Source organism: Schistocerca nitens, chromosome 10 (assembly GCF_023898315.1).
Source record: "Schistocerca nitens isolate TAMUIC-IGC-003100 chromosome 10, iqSchNite1.1, whole genome shotgun sequence".
Taxonomy (NCBI): Eukaryota; Metazoa; Arthropoda; class Insecta; order Orthoptera; family Acrididae; genus Schistocerca; species Schistocerca nitens.
This window is the reverse complement of record NC_064623.1, coordinates 218899461-218922020: the sequence shown is the minus strand read 5'-3', so window position 1 is coordinate 218922020 and position 22560 is coordinate 218899461. Positions and strand designations below refer to the sequence as shown.

Genomic DNA, 22560 nt, shown 5'->3' with positions numbered 1-22560 from the left:
CAGCTGGAAATCACCCTGACTAGTGTCAAGCGATTAGCAGCTACTGCGAATCGGTGCGTTCGAAGAGTTCCCGAGAGTTGTGTACCTGAGATACCTGTACCAGAGGTACCTCAGGTACTATCCTTTCTTGTCGATCCTGTTTCCTCTGGATAAAGTATAGGATTTGTCATTACCTGTCCACTTGACAATGTCAATGTTTGATCTAGGCATCCTGTACACGGTGGACGGGGACCGTGGAGGACTCGGGGTGTTGTACTGATCCCCTAACCAGAAAGTTTGAGCTTCTGTCTTTCACTGAAATGGAAACTGGGCCAGTGGGACTTACTTGACCTGTGTTGTGGAAAACTGTTTTGTCCGGTGTCAGGAGGGGTCTGTTAATTGTTGGCAGTGTAAATATGTGGTGAATGATGATACTCCTTAGGGAAATGGCAGCAAGGGACAGGAAAGGACACCAGGTGAACTTGGTGCGTATGCCTGGAGGCCTCATTCAGCTTGTCGAAGAGGATATTCCTGCAGACATTAAGGGAATGGCACACATTGGAACAAATGATGCCTGTCATTTGGACTCCAATGTCATTCTTGGGTCATTTCAGTGATTGGCAGAGAAGGTTAAGAAAACCAGCCTTACGCATCGAGTTTCAGCAAAGCTCACAATTTACAGCCTCGTCTCCAGAACTGATCGCGACCCTTTGGTTCTGAGTCGAGTGGAAGGACTGAAACACAGACGTCGAAGGCTCTGTGACGAGTTAGGTTGCGACTTCCTGGACTTTTGCTATAGTGTTGAGAATTTTAGGGTCCCCTAAATAGGTGAGGTGTGCACTACACATCAGAGGCTGTTACTCAGGTAGCTGACTGTGTGTGGGATGCACACAAGGTTTTTTTTAGATTAGGCGACTCTGCATCCAGTCCAGATAATGATACTTTTAGGAAACCAAGAAGTATCAGTGTAAGATCGAAAGAAATACCTCCCACAGGTGAGAGTATTAAAATAAAATGGTAAACTGCCGAAGCATTCACAACAAAGTTCCAGAATTTGAAGCACTCGTGAAAAACAGTGGAGTTCATATAATACTATGTACAGAAAGCAGTCCACTGAGATAGAAATTGAAGCTGTATGTGAGATTCTGTAGGCAAGATTCAGTCTCAGGGGTGGGCATAAAATGATATCGCCCAGCAGACTTACCTCCTGATGTAATCAAATACTTTATACAAAACCTCAGTTCACTTGTACGTAACACTTGTATGTAAGTTCCCCATTCGTACTGTAATCATTGGTGGAGACTTTAATCATCCAACAATTAATTGGGAAAATTACAGTTTTGTTAGTGGTAGGGCTGTAGATGGGAGATGCTGAATGAAATGCGTTTGGCCGACAAGTGAACAATGCGTGATGCCTTCAGTGATCATTATAGGGAAATATGTTCAAATGATCTTTCACAGAACCAAAAGAAATTCTGGTCATATGTGAAGGTCGGTTGTTAGTGGCACGAAAGTTAGCATCCAGTCCCTATCGAATGAAACACGATCTGAAATTGTGAGTAGCAAAGTGAAAGCTGAAAAGCTCAGCTCAGTTTTCAAATGTTGCTTCACAAAAGAAAACCCATGAGAATTGCTCCCCCCCCTCCCCCCCTTTAATCCTCACATTACTGAAAAGGTGAATGAAATAAGTATTAATGTCAGTGGTGTTGAGGAAAAGCTAAAATTGTTAAAATTGAACAAAGCTCCAGCGTCCAGTGGAATCCCTGTCAGATTCTACGCTGATTTTACAGCTGAGTTAGCGCCTCTTCTAACTATAATCTATTGTAAATCTGTCTAACAAAAAACCGCACCCAGTTCTTGGCGAAAGGCTCAAGTGTCACCTGTCTATATGAAGAGTAGTAGAAGTGATCCAAAAACTACCATCCAATATCCTTGACATCGACTTGTTGTAAATCTTACAGTATATTCCGAGCTCAAACAAAATGAAGTATCTCGTAGAGAATGACCGCCTCTGTGCCAAGCAGCATGGATTTCAAAAACATTGATCGTGTTGAAAGTTTGGATCAAGGCAACCATGCAGATGCAGAGTTCCTTGATTTCCAAAAAGCATTTGATTCAGTATTGCCCTTACACTTATTGTCAAAAATACGGTCGTATGGCATATCAGCAAAATTTGTGACTGGATTGAGGACTTTTTGGTAGGAGGACACAGCATGTTACCGGGTATAGACTCATCAGATGTGAAGTAACTTTGGGTGTGCCTCATGTAAGTGTGTTGGGACCCTTGCTGTTCCTGTTGTATATTAATGGCCTTGCAGACACTATTGATCGTAAAATGAGGCATTTTTCAGCTGATGCAGGTATGTATAATGAAGTACTATGTGAGAGAAGCTGCATAAATATCTGGTCAGATCTCGATAAGATTTCAACGTGGTGCAAAGAGTGGCAACTTACTGTAAATGTTCGGAAGTGTGAAATTTTGCACATCGGAAAACCAAAAAGATGTAGTGTCGCAACGATTATTATACCAGTGAGATGGACCAATGACCAAGCAGTTTGGTCCCTTTCCCCCCTTTTAAACCAACCCACCAACCAGTGAGTCACTGTTGGAATTGGCCAACTCATACAAAATACCTGGTTGTATCACTTTGTAAGGATATGAAATGAAACGATCACATAGATTGTCATGGGTAAAACAGGTGGTAGACTTCGGTTTATTGGTAGAATGCTGGGTAAGTGCAATCAGTCTACAAAAGAGATAGCTTACAAATCACTTATGTGACCGGTTCTAGAATATTGCTCAAGTGTGCTGGACCTGTACCAGATTGGGACTAACAGGGGATATTGAATGTTTGCAGAGAATGACAGCACGGAATGGTCACATGTTTATTTAATCTGTGGGAGAGTGTCGCAGAGATAATTAAGGAACTGAACTGGCAGACTCCTGAAGACAGACATAAACTATCTCCTGAGAAAGTATATTAACCAAGTTTCAAGAACTGGCCTTTTAAACTGATTACTCTAGAAGTATACCACAATCCCTTGTGTATTGCTCACAGGGATCATGAGGACAAGATTAGACTCTGCATATACAGAGACATTCAGTCATTCTTCCTGCAATCCATACATGAATGGAATAGGAAGAAACCAAAACAACTGGTACAGTGGTATGTACTCTCTGCCATGCACCTCACAGTGGTTTGCAGAGTGTAGATGTAGATGTTGATTCACAACTAAAGTTGCAGAAACACATGTATACCACTCTGTTGACATCTTGTGGCAGCTAACTGTAGCTGCAAAGCAGTGTGACCTGCTGTTTACCGATTAACTATAGAAATTCATTGTAACGGGTGTTCCACACCCCTAAATATTCCTCAATATGTAAGCATGAATTTGTGTGTTCTTGTGATGAATTCCTACTTTCTCGAGCTATTACCATCATCCAGTTAGTTCGAGTCTCGATCAGGCACACAGTTTTAATCTGCCAGGAAGTTTCATATCAGCGCACACTCCACTGCAGAGTGAAAATCTCATTCTGGAAATATCCCCCAGGCTGTGGCTAAGCCATGTCTCCGCAATATCCTTTCTTTCAGGAGTGCTAGTTCTGCAAGGTTCGCAGAAGAGCTTCTGTAAAGTTTGGAAGGTAGGAGACGAGATACTGGCAGAAGTAAAGCTGTGAGTACCGGGCGTGAGTCGTGCTTTGGTAGCTCAGTTGGAGAGCACTTGCCCGCGAAAGGCGAAGGTCCCGAGTTCGAGTCTTGGTCGGGCACACAGTTTTAATCTGCCAGGAAGTTTTATTACCATCATATTTGTAAGTACAAAATTACTAACAAAACCACCAGAAATGGAGAACTGCGGCTTACATTATGGACAGACTTGTCAGCTTGGCAGTGTGGAGTAATGCAGTGAGTACTTGGATGCATTCCACACGAATGGTTATTACAAGTTACAGCAGCTTCGGACTTTAATTTCACTGGACAGCTGTTTTAAAATACTAGATGTGGTCGTCATATATTTCATTAACAGAATGTGGAATATAAAATGGGATTTATTCAAAGAACTCGAAAACTTCATAAAAGGCACAAAAATAGAAAAAAGTTGCTGAATTATGAGTTACAAAGGAGCTTTGAAGACTTCCTCCAAAAGCTTCTCCACATTGGAATACCTGTTTCATTAACAATATAAATGCTTGGTAAATTCATAGCTTTCTCTTTAATTAAAAAATCATTATAAATGTTTGGTGTGTTTTCCTGTGATTTCCATAAGAAAAAATGCCCATTATTGATATGTGTCATAATGTAATTGATTTAGGTATATTAATATGAGTGTTAAAGTTTAATATCTTAATATTGTCATTATCTGTGTGAGTTCCAATAGGTGGCATTTTTCGTTCTGTGTATTGCACTGTTCCACAAAATAACGTATAAGCTGGAGAATATGTCACTTAATATAAGACAGGTAAATGTACAAAATGTATTGTAATACTGTAAATTGTCTGGGCTGGCATAACCAGTGGAATTTTGCTACCCAACCTCAATGCCACTGCCATTGACAACAAAACCATCACTGTTACGGCAAATTTAATCCATGATTTGTAGGAACACACCTGATGATGGCAATGTTCTATCAGCACATTTTGCCAAACTAGACATTGATGTTAAAACAGGAACTAAACAAACATATAAATTCTACAACAATCACATGTCTGTGTGGGGTCAGTTTTCAACAACATTTATATGAAATACGGGGGTTGGAACTTAAATAGTGGCAACTATTTATTCACAACCGATACAAAAGAGTTAAATGTTTGCATCTGTTACTGTCCTTCAAAGTAGTCACCAGCGTTGTGTAGAACGCGTTGGTTCAAAAAAAATGGCTCTGAGTACTATGGGACTTAACATCTGTGGTCATCAGTCCCCTAGAACTTAGAACTACTTAAACCTAACTATCCTAAGGACATCACACACATCCATGCCCGAGGCAGGATTCGAACCTGCGACCGTAGCAGTCGCACGGTTCCGGACTGCGCGCCTAGAACCGCTTGACCACCGCGGCCGGCAGAACGCGTTGCCAGCGATGAGGAATACATAGTATACCGTTCGCAGAGCCCGCTCTGTTGATGGTGTGAATGGAGTGGTCTACTGTCTGTGAAATTTCTGGAAGAGTTCTGAACCGAATGCCACAAAGTAGTTACTTCATCTTCGGAACCAAATCAGTCACAAGGACATAAGTCCAGTGAGTATGGTTGACGGTGCAGTACTTCCCAGTCCCGTCGACCGAACAGAGCAGCCACAGCTTGCGCTGTATGTGCCCACGCATTGTCGTGCAAAATGACGGAAAACTTGTCGCAGGTGATGCTCCAAAAAGGATCAGTAATTCTGTGCATTGTTGGTCTGCCGTGGAATGCGTTAGGATAACACCATCGTAGTGGTACACGAGTATCACCGTAACTTTCACCATACTGGGGCTCTGACGCACTTTACACTTTCATGGCGACCCATAATGACTCCGTTTGTTGGATTGGCATTTCAGTTTTGGCTCGTACAATGTGGCCCATGTCTCATCCAGTGTTACAATATGGTGTAAGAAAGCCTCTCCTTTGTGCTCATAGCGCGTCTGAGCAGTGTTGTAACGCATCCATTTCTGCATTCCCGTCAAGTCGTGCAGAACCCATCGTGATGCAATTTTTCGCATGTCCGTGCGTTCCTTCAGGATGCGAAGCACAGTCGTATGCGCTAAGCAGTTTTCGTGGGCAAGCTCACAAATCGTATAGCGTCGATCACTGTCTACTAACGCGGCAACAGCATGCAATACCTCTTCAGAGATGCTAGGACGACCTGCCCGATGCGTGCCTGCCACAGTTTGCCGACCTTTGTTGAAGGCTTTTATCCATCGTGCCACTGTTCTGTATGGAAATGCCAATTCCCTGCATGCCTCTTGAAGACCTTGATCACACTATTATGCTGTATGACCTCTGGCACATTCAATCTTGATCCAACTCCATTGTTACTGTTTAGTAAACATAGTGACGCCGTTACGTTAGACTGCTCACTCACAAGTGACTGTTTTTCTCACTATTGTGTGCAGGCCAGTGACACGGGACGGGCAAGTCCATTTGGTCGGAGGTAAGGTAGGTTTGTCAACAACCTGTGCTATTAGCGACAATAGTAGATTCCATTGCATAGTGTTACCCCAGCAGTATTGCCACTATTTAAGTTCCAGCCTATGTAATTGTGCATTCTTCTTAATTTCTCACCATTTCTGGTCAGTTACCTTTATGAATATAGTAGCCTCACTCATGCATTGTACCTAATTGTATAACTTATTCTTCCTGGAGATAATTGAATTAACATAAGATTGTTTACACACTAGGTCAGGAGCTCAAAATTTCTGGAACAGCATCTCTATCTGCAATTTGGAGGAGAATTTATCCTGTGGATTATCTGTTATTTCCAAACAAGTGAAGATCTCACTCTGCAGAACATGGAGGAACATTACTTTACTGCATGAAGATGATCGACTCAGAGATAAATATTTCCCAGTTGTTCCAGGGAAAGTGAACTCTCCTAGTCAACAGTATTACTGAAGTAGCTCGGCCAGTTTTATACAAGAGTGTCAAGTCTTGTGAAAACAGTTAGACAGGATGAATGAGAGCAACAATGTTTATTTGAGGTGGAGTAAGCATCAAGCTACTTTGGTGTCTGTTTTTGATGGTCTGTTGGGCAGTGAGAAGTTAACGGATTGCACAATTAGTGCTGAGGGGCATCATTTAAGAGCACATAAGATAATTCTTTCAGCATGTAGTCCATATTTTGAGGAGCTGTTCTCTGAAAACTATGAGAAGCACCCAATTATTATTCTGCACGATGTAAAATACGATGTGTTTAAGGCTTTGCTGGACTTTATGTACCGTGGTGAACTAAATGTACCGCAAGAGCAGCTTAGTGCCGTTCTTAAGCTATCAGAGTCCCTTCAGGTAAGGGGACTGTCTGGCAGCAGATGTGTGGATGACGCCAACACGCAGAAAGGCAGTGGAAGAAATGTTCGATCAGTATCTCTAGAAACTCTCCCAACCCAGCCTGCTTCTGTGTCATGCTTTACCTCAGGCCAGAATGAGCCAGAAGAAAACATGCAGTCAATTAGAGACAGGCATCCGTGTGTGTTGTCTCAGAGAGGAGGTCCTGTGGAAGTAGACCCAATTTCTCGAAAGCCCAGAAAAAATATCAATCACTCTGATTGTGATAAGGGAACAGGTCAGAATGCATTTGAAGTTATTACTCCTGATCTTGATAGTGTGCATCAAAGGCAAGTACTGGCCACAACACCTAACTCAACTGGTGGACCAGGTGACAGCTCAACTCAGATGCTAAAGACCTTGCTGTCTGGTAGCCACACCACTGTATGTTCATTGTCATACACTCCAGTCCTTCATCAGTCTGCATGTAGTGAGTTGCAGAGTGACAGTGGGGAAATGACCATTGTGGAAAATGAACGATTTTTAATACCTGAAGTGGTATTACCTGACAAAAAGTCAGCAAGCCTGAGTGTACACAAGGAAGATGTATCACTAGAAACCGAACCTGAGGTCCTTGAGAATCACACGGAAATTGTAGAAGACCTTACTCTGGATGATGATGACGACGATTATCCTAGTGCCGATGATTATCGTGATGTTTGTAACAGTGCTGAAATTGACATTAGGGAAGTCAGGAGTATGAGTGAAAGCCTTACATACAAAGAGAATTTTTGCACTCAAGGGGTTAACAATATGCATGCAGCATTTGGCAGTGATTATATGAGAAACATGTCTTTGACAACACCACAGACAGTATTACGTAAACGGTATAGTTGTCATTCTTGTGGGAAGTCTTACCGGCATCCACAAGGGCTGTGGAGACACATGAAGCATCAGTGTGGTAAAGACCCACAGTTTCAGTGTCCCCGCTGCAATTATCGGTGTGCTAGAAAGGATAATTTAAAAGTGCATATGGCTACTCGCCGTTGTATGATGCAGGAGAAGTGTGAACTTTTTGAAGGGAATGTGTGATGATATGGACCTAACAAAAAAAGGATTGAGTGTAGTCAAGTGAGTTCTTTATCATTAGTGAGGATTTATTTGTGACCCTTTAGTGGCAATGTATATGTGTAAGTTGATGTGTGGCTCCAAATTCATTCTTGTGTAAATTGTGTTTGCTGTGAGCGTATTTTTAATTTGTGACGTAGCTTGGTAATCTCATTGCATTTGAAGTAATTTCTCTTGAAAGAGAGATTATTTCATATTAAATGAAGTAATTATGTCAGTAATGGTGTGTTGTGGTCAGTTATACACTTCATTGTAAACAGAATATTTTTCTTGTGGTGAAGACCTTAGGTATATTAGTGCAAGTCAAGTAATGTTGAAAACCTTCCATAAACATGACAGCTGTAATATCGCCTTGAATTACTAGTTGATTATTATGACAGTACCAAGAATAAATCAACCATAAAATATCTGTGTAGTACCAGAGTGATAAAAGGTGAACAGACTCATAAAACTTTCTTTAGGAACAGTAGTTTTGTGACAGATTTTTTCTTAAGTTTTTTATCATATGTGTGAGCAGAATGTAATTCAGAATTCCCAAAAAGTATGTGTTGTTTTTCACTGTCATTTGGTTATCTGATTGATCCTGTTGGTCTAGTTGCATCCCTCATAGTTTCCATAATTCAGGGTGACTATAAAAAAATGTCCCATTTATAAAATATAAGAGTACCAACTGTAAGCATTGTAGTGTGTTGGTTCAAGGTCACAATGCAGTAACTCAAACAGTCTTATATAAGTGCATGCATTAGTACAGCTTTGTTAAGCTTCCATTTGCAGTGCCGCATATTCAAAATGGCGACTTTTGGGTGTAAAGCATTCTACAACTTGCTTAAAGTTAATCTGTAATTTTAATTCAAGCTCATTTCGTTCGAAGTTTGTGATCCCCCATGTTGCAAAAACATCTGCTGAGGCTATAGTCAATTCGGAATGGCTGGTTTTGTGTGTGTAAAGGGAAAAGTGTGGGACGACCAAAAGTGTCTGAAGAGGATGTTGACGGTGTCAGAACATCTTCTCTTCAGTCCTAAGAAATCTGTTTGGAAAGCAAGTCTTTGACTTCCTGTGGCAAAGACTACAGTGTGGAAGGTTTTAAGAATATATTTACACATGTATCCATACCAGTTACAGTTGTTACATGCTTTATGGCCAGATGACTATGGTATGCGTTATAACTTGCAAGTGAAGTGTTGCAGCAGGATTAGAACTTCTCTTCTAAGTAGGAAGGTAACTAACCATAATGTTCATATCTGATGTTATAAATTGTCAAAGAGCTTTCCCAAAACTAAATATTTTCTGCACTGTCTCTCGTCATGAAGAGTATGTTTTTTTCACTGCAGCTACCGTAACTTGGGTGGCATATCTGGATATGTTAAAAGAAAGTCTCTCTCCCTGTTTAGAAGGTGAACCTGAGAACTTCATTTGGCAACAAGATGGAGCCCCTCCCCATTGGAATATCTCTGTATGAGATTGGTTGAATGTTGATATACCTGACCGTTGGATTGGTCGTAGTTGTCCCACTGGCCTCCATGTTCACCTGACCTCATACCATGCAATTTTTTTTTTCTTTGGGGCTATATAAGGAGCGGCCAAATAAAAAGTAGACAAATGGAAAAAGTAAGTAAACTGTTAATAAGTTTATCCCACTGTGAGACAAGACAATCAGTGCCTACAGAATTCTTGATTGTTCCCATCATGTTCCAAAATTTTTGAGGAGGTGATGCTAGTATAGTATCTCACCTTGGCAACAACAGTGTCCTCAGAAAATCATGGTTTCAGATGAGTTGCTCTATTGAGAATGCCATTTACATGTTTGCTAACCAAATTTTACAAGCATTAAATAATAAAATAGTGCCAGTTGGTATTTTCCTCAACCTGTCTAAAGCATTTGACTGTATGAATCACAGTTTTCTCCTAGATAAATTGAAATTTTATAGGATTGATGGCGTAGCCAACCAATGCATGATATCGTATGTTGCCAGAACAATACAGAAAGTTATATTGTTATTCTGACTGGGGAGAAATCGCATAGGGTGTTCCCCCAAGGCTCAGTCTTGGGTCCTATGGTGTTCGTCATATATGTAAACGATCTTCCATCTAATTTACAACAGGTGGAATTAGTTCTTTTTGCAGATGACACTAGTATTGTTATCAGTCCAAGCATATCTTAGGAAACATACAAATGGTAAACAGTGTTTTCAAAAGCACGATTTACTGGTTTTCTGTGAATGGTCTTGCCCTCAATTTTATACACACACAACATATTCAGTTCTGCACAACTAGGGATACCACATCAGTGGTGAGTGTAAAACATTTGAGCAAATAATAAATAGGAATTTCAAAATGCTTAGTTGTCCATATTGATGGGAATTTAAACTGGAAAAAGACCATTTTAGAACCCATGGAGTAAATCAGTTGAGCCATATTTGCACTTCAAATCAGCAAATTTTTGGGAGAGACAAATTAATAAGTTGGTGTATTTTGTCTATTTTCATTCAACAATGTCATATGGGAAAACATTCTGGGGTAACAAATCTGTAAGAAAGTAAGCCTTCAAAGCTCAAAACTGGGCTGTAAGAATAGTATGTGGGGCCTACTAACAATCATCTGTTTGAGGAGTTGGGCATTCTGACTATTGCTTCACAGTATATTTATTCTCTCATGAAGTTTGTTGTAAATAATCCACTACAGTTCAAAGGAACAATAATGTGTGAGGGCTGCCCAGAAAGTAATGCATCAGATTTATTTATTTTTTTTTTCTCTCAATCAAAAACTATGCTACGCAAGCAAAATGATATGTATGTATTATTTGAAGTTTCATGAGTGAGGGCGCCAAATTTCTGTCACTTCCGACAGATAGCATACTTGCAGGACAGTTTCAAAATTGCGTTTGTAAGTGATGTGCATTACAAGCAACGTGCCGTCATTGAATCTCTCATTATAGAGAAAAAAAAAAAAAAAAAAAAAAAAACTTTGGGGAATATTCACAGATGCTTGTACAAAGTCTGTGGAGTATCTGCTGTCGACAGAAATACAGTTAGTCACTGGGCATGAAGGGTGAGTTCATCAGAAGGCAGTTTGTGGAGCTCCACAATTTACAGCAATCGGTGAGACTGTCCATGGCTGTCACACCTGACATGTCGCAGCGAGCTGATGTCATTTGTGAGGATAGACGCATTATGACTCAGCAGTTGGTGCTGCATCTGTCAACCAGCAAAGGAAGTGTGGATGCAATTATCCACACTCTTGGATATTCAGAAGTGTGTGCAGGATGGGTCGCACTGTGTCTTTAACGGTGGATCACAAAACCCACAGAAAAGACATTTGTCTTGATTTGTTGCAACATTTTGAATATATTTCTTATTCCGGATTGTGACAGGTGATGGAATGGTGCCATTCCTACTCCCCACAGAAGAAAAAATTCGAAGCAACTGCTTCCACTGGTAAGGTCTTGATCACCGTGTTCTGGGACTGTTAAGGTGTGATTTTCATTGATATGATGCCCAAGAGGCAGTACCATTAATTCAGAAGCATATTTCAACATGTTAACAAAACGCAAGATGCGCTTCCGGCGACTTTGGTGTCACAGCAACCCACGAGATATTCTGCTGCAACATGATAAAGCTTGGCCCCACACAAGTCTGAGGACTACTGAACACATCGCAAAACGGGATTGGTCAGTGTTACCCCATCCAATTGTTTGGGCCATTAAAGGATTCCATTTGTGGAAGACATTTTGAGGACGATGAGATTGTGATTCACACAGTGAAGCACTGGCTCCGCCAGCAGGAAAAGAATTGGTACCGACAGGGCATACATGCCCTTGTTTTGTACTGGAGGAAGGCCACAAAATGCGATGGAGATTACGTGGAAAAGTAGGGTGTGTAGATAAAACACCATTATTTCATGTGTGTAAGTCTTATTATGTTCAGTAAAGAATTGTTAAAGAAAAAAAATGTGGTGCATCACTTTCTGGGTGACTCTCGTTCATAATTACAATAGAAGAAGGAAGAGTGACATTCATTACTCCACATTAAGGTTGTCGGCACAGAAAGGGTGCCCAATGCTACAACTAAATTTTCTGGTCACTTAACCACTGATGTAGATTGTCATACCAGACAGCAAAACCCCGTGAATGTGGTAAGCTCAGGAATGTGGAATTCTTTTGTTTACCACATTCACGAGATTGCTGTCAATGGCAGTAGGTCATGTGGTATCTGGTAATTCACTATTGATAGTTTCTCTCTTGAGGCTGATTTTACCATATAGTGATCTGAGTCATAATTTGATCCTGTGTGGCTTTGTGCCTCTATAGGCACAGTGGAGTGATGGGCATTTGCTAAAATAAGGTTAATCTGGTTGGCTATTCCACTGACTGTCGACTTCCATGTACCAGGATGAATCCTTATATGTGGGAAGTATGTACACTCAGTTATAATATTATTCCCTGCTGCAAATTGGCATAGTATATTTCCATTCTTGTTGGTTTCTTTGTGCAATGAATATTTTCCAGAGAATCTCTGTTCATGTTACACAAATGATAGAGCATAGCATTTGGTCATCCTTTTTTGCAGGTTTTATTTTGCAAACCCAGATTTTGGGCACAACGTGGCACCACACAAAACTGGCACTAATAGCATAGGCACATAGGGAACACACGTGACACAGACCCCTGAGTCCACGGCATCCCAACATCAGTATGGGATAAGATCACCATGCACACGTACACAGGCCGCACAACGGGTTGGCATACTCTGGATCGGGTGGTCGAGCAGCTGCCGGGGTATAGCCTCCCATTCTTGCACCAGTGCCTGTCGGCGCTTCTGAAGTGCCGTAGGGGTTTGGAGACGTTCAGCGATACATCGTCCAAGAGTATCCCAGACGTGCACGATGGAGTTTAGGTCTGGAGAACAAGCAGGCCACTCCATTCGCCTGATATCTTCTGTTTCAAGGTACTCCTCCATGATGGCAGCTCGGTGGGGCCGTGCATTGTCATCCATCAGGAGGAAGGTGGGGGACCCACTGCACCCCTGAAAAGGCAGACATACTGGTGCAAAAAGATGTCCCGATACACCTGACCTGTTACAGTTCCTCTGTCAAAGACATGCAGGGGTGTACGTGCACCAATTATAATCCCATCCCACACCATCAAACCACGACCACCGTACAGGTCCCTTTCGAGGACATTAAGGGGTTGGTATCTGGTTCCTGGTTCATGCCAAATGAAAACTATGCGAGAATCACTTTTCAGACTGTACCTGGACTCGTCCGTGAACATAATCTGGGACCACTGTTCCAATGACCATGTACTGTGATCTTGACACCAGGCTTTACGGGCTCTCCTGTGACCAGGGGTCAGTGGACTGCACCTTGCAGGTCTCTGGGCGAATAAACCGTGTCTGTTCAGTCGTCTGTAGACTGTGTGTCTGGAGACAACTGTTCCAGTGGCTGCGGTAAGGTCCTGAGCAAGACTACTTGCAGTACTACGTGGCTGTCTGCGGGCACTGATGGGTGAGATATCGGTCTTCTTATGGTGTTGTACACTGTGGACGTTCCGTACTGTAGCGCCTGCACACGTTTCCTGTCTGCTGGAATTGTTGCCATAATCTTGAGATCACACGTAGTGGCACACGGAGGGCCCGTGCTGTGACCTGCTGTGTTCGCCCAGCCTCCAGTTGCCCTAGTATTTTACCCCTCATAACGTCATCAATATGTGTTTTTTGAGCCATTTTCAACACACAGTCACTATTAGCACATCTGAAAATGTCTGCGCACTTACTTGCTGCTCCGTACTCTGACATGCACTGTCACACCTCTGCGTATGTGGACTGCTGCCAGTGCCACCGTGCGACGACTGCAGGTCAGATGCACTGCATGGTTATACTCCGAGGTGATTTAACCCACAACCGCCCACCAGAGCGTTGTTTCACCATGTACAAGACTTATCCTTAATTTATGAGCATGAGTGTACGTGATCAGTTGATACTATAAAAACTCGTGGCATAACCTTAGTGGCTTATACATTAGATTACATACCACTATTTTCTAGTCTCAATGCATGTCAGTTCCCTGTTGTTCGGGCGTCAGTCACAGTTCTTTGAATACTACTGTATAATGAAGGTAGGCTATGTGGGGAACACACAGTTGGTTGTATGGCGCCCTGTATATGAACTACGTAATATATAACACTTAAGGAAAGCAGTTATGGTCTCCAGTAAAAAAACTTCAAATTTACCTAGGAATTACATAAAATAAAATATAAGTAAAATTATTTACATTGCTGTCCGACTTATTTCCTCATTTGCCAGTAAACACAGAAAATATAAAAAAAAATTACAGGTTAACTCCTTGTGAGTCAGTTGGTTTGTTATTCTTTAAAACACATATGTAACATTAGATAGGTAAAACTTTTTTTAAATGTATTTAGAAGACACAAGGAGGCACATGGTGCATGCTGCAACTATTAGAATTGATTTGATTTAAATATTTTAATCTTTTGTACTATTTTTCTCTTTATTTAAACATCATGACGGGTATGTTGTTCCTCTCATTCACGGAATAGTTCATAAATGGCGGCAAATATCAGCAAGATGGATAGTTGGTGTGACTTGGCATTCTATTACAGATGTAGAGAGTACTAGTCTCTGTGTCACTTCAGATATTTAATTATAAATACAATAAAACCAATATTCTGAATTGCTGTTATTAATGATGTACATGCATCTAAACTAACATACCATGGAGAAAGTTCTGTATGTTGAATGTTATAATCATCGTACTCCTACAGTATTATGTTAATGGTTGCTACATATTGGCAAGAAGGTAGGAACCACTTTGTTCCCCTTGAGTCAAACCTTACACCTTTTCCCAGCAATAAGTTTTCAAACTGTTCCCAGAACAGTGCATTTTCCATAATGACCTGATCATTAATCAGGTTAGAGTTGGCATTTATGTTTATACTCGGTCCTCGCAATTTTTATGTTAAAATTTTCTACAACTAACATTAAATCATAATTAAGTATTTTCAGTATCTCCGTAGAACTGTTCTTACATTATATCCTCCTTTTCCTCCGCTGCTGTATGTGGATTTGCTATTGATATGTTCCTAAATTTCTCTCCTATTCTAAGTCTGCACATTCTTTCATTAATGGATTCAAATTCTAATAAGGTTTCCCTAGCTTCTTTGCTTATTTCAAATGTTGTTCCAAATTGGCCTGTGCTTTCCTCTTGCCCACTATGTATTAATGAGTACTCTTGTTCGTCAGTCTGCCCATTTCCTCTCCATCTTATTTCCGGTAGCCCTACATCATTATAATTAAATTTTAAGAGTTCATTGCCTAATTATTTCCTTTTTCCAGGCTGAAGTGTTGTCCTCAGATTCCAGTTGCTATTTTCAAGTCCTTTATTCTTTTTCTTTGTAAGGGTTGTGATATTTCTTTCCATCCAGTATCCAAGGCTTCTGTTGAATTTTTGCGATTGCCATTTTTTACCGTATGGGGTTATTGAACCAATGACCAGCACCTAGTCTGAAGTACCAGGATTTGTATCAGGTTTACCCTTTTAGGGAAGCTGGTTTCACCATGCCTGTAGAGCCCTCCTATGTTGTGGGACACAATTTGTCTGGTTCCTCTGTCAAAACCACCCCAGGTTTGGCGACCTGGCCAGTAGTTGTCAGCACAGCCACTGACCAAGGGGAGAGATGGTAGATGAACAATTTAATTCTTTCCTGAAAATATCATTGCATCACTCCTTTCCAGATAGGGCTCGTGCACTGTCGAGTGATTTCTGCCAGTTGGGTAAAGTAGATATTTGCACACTTTGCCACCTTTTGCCCAACTGTGATTGTTTAAAAATTTATTTTGGAGGAATAGATTATGTTGCAAAATGGCAGCTGACAGCCACACAAGTTACGGCACTAACGAGCTTCTGAAATAGATGGTTTGGTTTTCTTCAGAGTGTCTGCAGTTTGGGTCCACCATTAGTTAAAATCATCTACAGGTTATTTGTACACTGATTTTGAGAATGAAAGTGAAAGAAAATGAAAGCTTAAAGTTCAGAAATTGGAAGCTGTTGAATTCTGCCCTTTGCTATACTGTAACAGTATTGTAAACCATGATACATATAAAATATATTGACTCAAGGAACTCAAATTCTTCATAAAAACGGCACAAAAGTGGAAATAAATTGCTGAATTATGAATTACAAAGCAGCTTTGAATACTTCATCCAATAGGTTCCCTATAGTGGAATATCTGTTTCATTAACAATATAAATGCTTGATAAATTCACGAGCCCCCTTTTTTTGTTTTTTGTTTTAATGAAAAAAATCATTATGAATCTCTTGTGTATTTTCCTGTGGTTTCTGTAAGAAAAATCCCCTTTATTTACATGTATCATAATGTAAATGATTAAAGTATAGTAATGTGTGTGTTAAAGTGTTATTTCTATGCTAATTCCAGTAAGTGGTATTTTTGTTTCGTGTATTGCTCTGTTCCAAAAAAGAATGTGTAAGTTGAAGTTTTTCACTTAGTATAAGATAGATGAATGTACAAAATGTATTGGAGTGCAGTAAATTGTCTGGGCAGAATCAGTGAAAATTTGTTACCCAACTTTGCCACACCCATCGACAGCAAAACCATAACTGGTTACACCAAATGTAATCAAACAAAGTAATCTCTATGTAGTAGGAAGGCACCTGTTGGTGGCAATGTTCTGCCAACACATTGTGCCAAACTAAATACTGATATTAAAATGGAACTTGAACGTATGTGCTAAAAAATTCCACAGCAGTCATCCTGTATTTGTATGTGGGTCAGTTCTCAATAACATTTGCGTGAAATGAATATAAATTCTTCTTAATTTCTCATCGTTTCTGGTCAATCGTCTTAATGGACATTGTACCCTACACTCATAAATTGTAAATATTTGTATAACTTGTTCTTCTTGAAGATATTTGGATTAACATAAGATTGTTTACACACTAGGTCAGGCGCTCAGAATTTCTGGAACAACAACTCTGTCTGCAATTTGGAGGAGATTCTTTACCACGGATTATCTGTTACTCAAAAACGAGTGAAGATTCCGCTGTGCAGACCTGGAGAAAGATTACTTCACTGCTTGAAGATGATCAACTTGGAGATAATTATTTCCCGTTTGTTCCAAGGAAACTGAATTTTTCTAGTAAATTATATCACTGAAGTAGTTCGACCAGCTTTGTACATGAGTTTGAGGTCTTGTGAAGACAGCTAGGCAGGATGAATGAGAGCAACAATGTTTATTTGAGGTGGAGTAAGCATCAAGCTACTTTGGTGTCTGTTTTTGATGGTCTGTTGGACAGTGAGAAGTTAACAGACTGCACAGTTAGTGCTGAGGGGCATCATTTAAGAGCACATAAGATAATTCTCTCGGCCTGTAGTCCATATTTCGACGAACTGTTCTCTGAAAACTGTGAAAAGCACCCAATTATTATTCTGCACGATGTAAAATACAATGTGCTTAAGGCTTTGCTGGACTTTATGTACCGTGGTGAACTAAATGTACCGCAAGAGCAGCTTAGTGATATTCTTAAACTCTCGGATTCCCTTCGGGTAAGGGGACTGTCTGGCAGTGGGTGTGTGAACAATGTCGACATGCAGAAAAGAAGTGAAAGAAATGCACGGTCAGTGTCTCCAGGAACACACTCGTCGCAACCTGCATCTGTGTCGTGCTTTACCTCGGTTCAGAATGAGCGAGGAGAGCACGTGCAGTCATTTAGAGAAACCCCTCCACGTGTGTCGTCCCAAGAAGGAGGTTCTGTGGAAGTGGACTCCATTTCTAAAGCTGTTCAAAAGTCCAGAAAAACTATCAGTCACACTGTTGCTGATGAGGGAACAGCTCAAAATGCATTTGAAGTCATTACCCCTGATGTTGATAGTGTGGATAAACTTCCATCTCAAAAGCAAGTACTGGCCACAACCCCTAACTCAACTGGTGGACCAGTTGACAGCTCATCTCAGGTGCTAAAAACCTTGCTGCCTGTAAGCAACACCACTGTATGTTCGTCATCATACACTATGATTCCTCATCAGTCTTCAAGTAGGGAGTTGCAAAACTCTAGTGGGGAAATGACCATTGCGAAAAATGAACGGTTTTTAATACCAGAAGCAGTATTACCTGATGAAAGGTCAGAAAGTCTGAGTGCACACCAGGTAGAGGTATCTCTAGAAACAAAACCAGAGGCCCTAGAGACTAATGTGGAAATTGTAGAAGACCTTACTCTCGATGACGACGACGATTATGCTGGTGCCGGTGATTATCGTGATGTTTGTAACAGTGTTGAAGTTGACATTGGGGAAGTCACGAGAGCGAGTGAAGATCTTACATACGAAGAGATTTTTTGCGCTCAGGAAGTTAATAATACGTGTTCACCATTTGGCAGTGTTGATTTGAGTAACGTGTCTCTGTCAGCATCTCAGATAGTATTACGTAATCGGTTTATTTGTCATTCTTGTGGGAAGTCTTACCAACATCAATCAGGGCTGTGGAGACATGCGAAGTTTCAGTGTGGCAAAGAACCGCAGTTTCAGTGTCCTCGCTGCAATTATCGCTGTGCTAGGAGTGATCATTTAAAAAAACATATGGCTTCTCTTCGTTGCCAGATGCAGAAAAAATATGCTCTTTTTGGAGGGGATGTGTAATAAGAGCCTAACACAAAGAAAGGGGCAAATGGTGTCAAGTGACTTCCTGGTCTTTAGTGAGGACTTTTTGTGAGGGAATTGTGTCATCTGTGGAAGTGTGTAGTGTAAGTTGCATGAAGCAGTGATTACTTTGCACTGTGTGGGCAGAAATTAATCCTTGTGTAAATTGTGGTTGCTATGAGTATATTTTAAATTTATGTGGAAACTTGGCAACGTCAATGTCATTGAAGTCGTGGTTTGCTTTGTGAAACAGATGACTTGTGATGTAATGTAGTAATTGTGTCAGTGAAGGTCACCTATTGTCATCAGTTATGTTGTTTGTCATGAACAGAAAATTGTTTGTGTAGTGAAGACCTTAATTATGTGAGTGCACATCAAGAAATGTTGATATGAGTGTATTACAGAATTCTAACAGTTGTAATATCCCCTTGAAGTACCAGCTGATAATTATGCCAACACCTATAATTTCTTGACATATTCCTCCAGATTAATTCTGACTGTCCATTCTGTTTCTTCTCATTTCCTCCTTAAACTTCTCCAACTTTCCCACTTGTAACAGTGTTTAACACTCGATAGTCATGTTCATAATCCTCCTTTTCTTCCTTGTTTCATTGTGTCTCTCTCAGCATATCCATCTTGAATGTCCGAACAGGACTCATCATGCTGTGTATGCATCTATCAGTGTTGTGAAAGATAATGATCTCAGTTTGTATTTGTATGTGTTGCACTGTGTGATTAGCTGCTTTATTACTGTTTATTTCACAGTATGTTGACATATGCCTAAATTTCAGTTTTAGAGAACCCTACTGTATTTTAAAGATTTTTACAGAAAGAAGGTATTGGGAAAACCTTAATGTCGTGGTCATTATACCAAAAATAAAATACAAGTGATATTTTATTTTAACAAGAGTACTGTATTTCAAGTAAGCAGATAAACAAATTTTTTATTGTCTGGCTACACATTGGCAATGAACACTGGGGACAGATATAATGGATACAGCTTTAAATCACCTCAGGACGTGTGAAGCAGTGTATAATAGATGTACCACATAAAACTGGTTGTGGATTAACGACGAGAGCCGGTGTGCTTGCCAGCCTGGATTTGATTTAATCAGTTTCCCTTGTTTTCACGTGGGACAACACTAGAAACAGCCAGATGGGGTCCACAAATTATGTTCTTGTGGACCTCCCATTTAGATAAAGGATGTATGCTGGATTAACACGTTGAAGATGAAGTGCAAGTGTAGCTGAGGCGAGAATGCTGTGTTCAAAACACCGAACCCGAGTATAGCTCAAGCCACAACTTTCACGACGAGTTAGGCACCTGCCGCTCGAAAACTGGACTCGCTTCATATGAGGGCAGTATACAGACATCTTGCTACCTATTCCTTGGCAGGTGCTGCCTTCTGTCAATTTATAGAAATATTTAGAAAGAAATATTAGCTAATGTAACAGCTGCTCTTGCAAATTTCTGAGCCAAACTAATGGCAATAACTTAATTTCATGAGGTTTTGAATTTCACTGTAATTCTGCTAGAAATATATCACATTTGCTGAATGAACAAGAAATTTTGGAAGCTCAAGAGGATGAAGTTGCTCAAACAATTTGTAATCTATCAAAGAAATAAAGGAAATATGAACAATAAATCTTGAAGTGTGGCAATTTTTTAGTACGTATTGATCTTGAAGGTATATCAATTATGTATGTACCAGTAACACTTTAAATAATGGTATAAGTGTCCAGTTTTCCAAGCCTGACATTCTTCTGAGTGGGCCAGTCTCCAAAGTGTTAATGTGTCCTGTTGCATAAAATAAAAGCAGGAGTAATGTGGTATTTTAATAAAATCGAATATTTGCTAAGACTCATATACACAACTACTTTCAGAATATATATAAAGTCAACTCGTACTGCATTACTCATAATTTCATTTTGCAAATGCACTCGAGCAAATTGTCCTGCCAGATTAGACCTGTGTATTGTATCGGACCAGGGCTTGAACTTGAGACCTCTTCCTTTCACTGGCACGTGCACTACCGAATGAGCTATCTGAGTACAACTCACGAAATGCTCTCTGCTTCACTTCTATCATTACCTCATTTCTCACCTTCAAGACTTCCCAGATTCATGGCAGTTTAATCTGCCATGAAGGTTCAGATCAGCATGCTCCGTGCTGTTGAGTGGAAATTCATTGTGGAAATTTTTCTTTCTGCAGCCTCTCAGTACTTTCTCAGACTTTCTTGATGTATTTTCTCATGCTCTTCTGACGAACCGTAGAGATTAACCCTCTCAGTTCCCGCCTCCTCTCCATTTACCAGTTTTTCGTGGTGTTTCTTAAAGTTCTTAATATTAGAAATTCGAAAGTACAATTAAATACATGCACATTGACATTATATTATTATTATTGGGTGGAGTCAGCACAGGGATTGGTCTTCCGTCTCTTGTTGCCACACTGCTAAGTTACAATTGCTGTGATCTGATTCTTTTGAAAGGTGGAAGTAGAGGGTTGGGAGCATGAAAAATAGGCTTTGATTTAGTGATGCGTGTTTTCCTTTGATTAATAAAATAAATTTGTTCGACTTTTGGCTATGTAGCAAACATTACTTCAATTTTTGACAAGTTAACACACCACACTGTATTTTTGTTGTGCATAAAATACACCAATAAGGAGTATATTTAATAATGTAAGAACTCTTTGGTTTTCTGGAGAGAGAGTTATTTATTCAACCAATTACAATTTTAAAATTGGATTTGTACATATCAGCTTAATATAACAACAACATAATATGGTTCATTAAGGATATGCATTAACTGCCTTTTTAAATACACTGTTTTTAGTTGTCTGTTTAATTTCCTTGCGCTGTTCAGTGTACAGTTTGATTCCCTGGTAGAAAGTACTTTTATGATTTTTAAAAATCTTATTCCCTCTTCTTTTGTCTTTTATTAACTGTAGCTGTAGTACATAATAGCAAGATAACGTTCTGGTGAATAATTATTGCCCTATAAATGTAGATTCAAAATTCAAGAATAACATCATTCATTACACATTTATGGAAATCCATCAGGTCTGTGGTGCATCTTCTTGTATGTCAGTTGAACTGAGCAGTTTTCTTGTGTAACTAATGTTGAGTAATGCACTGATAATGTTATAATACTTTTCCACAAGGGGTTAGCACAAGTGTGTAAAATAAATTCGCCGGTAATGCACTGCAGATCCACATGTGTTCCATTTGTAGTAATATTCAGCAATGTAATTAATTATACATTTTTTGTGTATGTGCATACTGATATCAAAGTTTCTGAGGTTCATGAAAATTTCTGGTTTCCTGAATGATAGTGTCAGATATGCAGTTGATAAAGAAGGGCACTTACCGTTTACAGCATATAACAGATAATTCTATAAACTACAATTTGGGTCAATTAACAGTGACATTTTGATAAAATGACCCTATGATTCTGTGTGCTTCATAATTTGTAATAATTTCTCATGGAATTTTTCTTTTTATAATTACCCTGCTGTACCCTGCACATGTGTGTTAGAAATATATATTGGTTTTAACGTCTTGGAGATAAAACTGGAGTAATGTAAGATACCAAAATGAATTTTCGCTTTGTAGTGTGCACAGATATGAAACTACCTGGCAAATTAAAAAATTGTGTGCTGGCCAAAGACTCAGACTCAGGACCTTTGCCGTTTGTGGGCAGTTGCTCTCCTGCTAGAGCTACCAAAGCCCGACTCACAACCTGTCCTCACAGCTTTACTTCTGCCAGTCCATGACCTCGTGCCTTCCAAATTTCATAGAAGTTCTCCCTGGGGAACTTGTTGGACTAAATC

At 40.1% G+C, this 22560-nt stretch overlaps 1 protein-coding gene across 8 annotated transcripts in view; it reads left to right on the top strand.

Moving 5' to 3' along the window:
- LOC126209780 (longitudinals lacking protein-like) overlaps window positions 1-22560 on the top strand; it is a 253154-nt gene that overhangs the window by 67035 nt on the left and 163559 nt on the right. For 2 of the 8 annotated variants that reach the window (XM_049938916.1, XM_049938915.1), the window contains one exon: window positions 17037-20356. The exons of 4 other annotated variants lie outside the window; for them this stretch is intronic. In XM_049938916.1, coding sequence (XP_049794873.1) covers window positions 17307-18728 — 1422 coding nt within the window. In that variant the 5' untranslated portion in view covers window positions 17037-17306 and the 3' untranslated portion in view covers window positions 18729-20356. Of the gene's footprint in view, window positions 1-6351; window positions 8593-17036; window positions 20357-22560 lie in introns of those variants that run through there. 2 more of the 8 variants (XM_049938918.1, XM_049938917.1) reach the window with 1 other exon arrangement.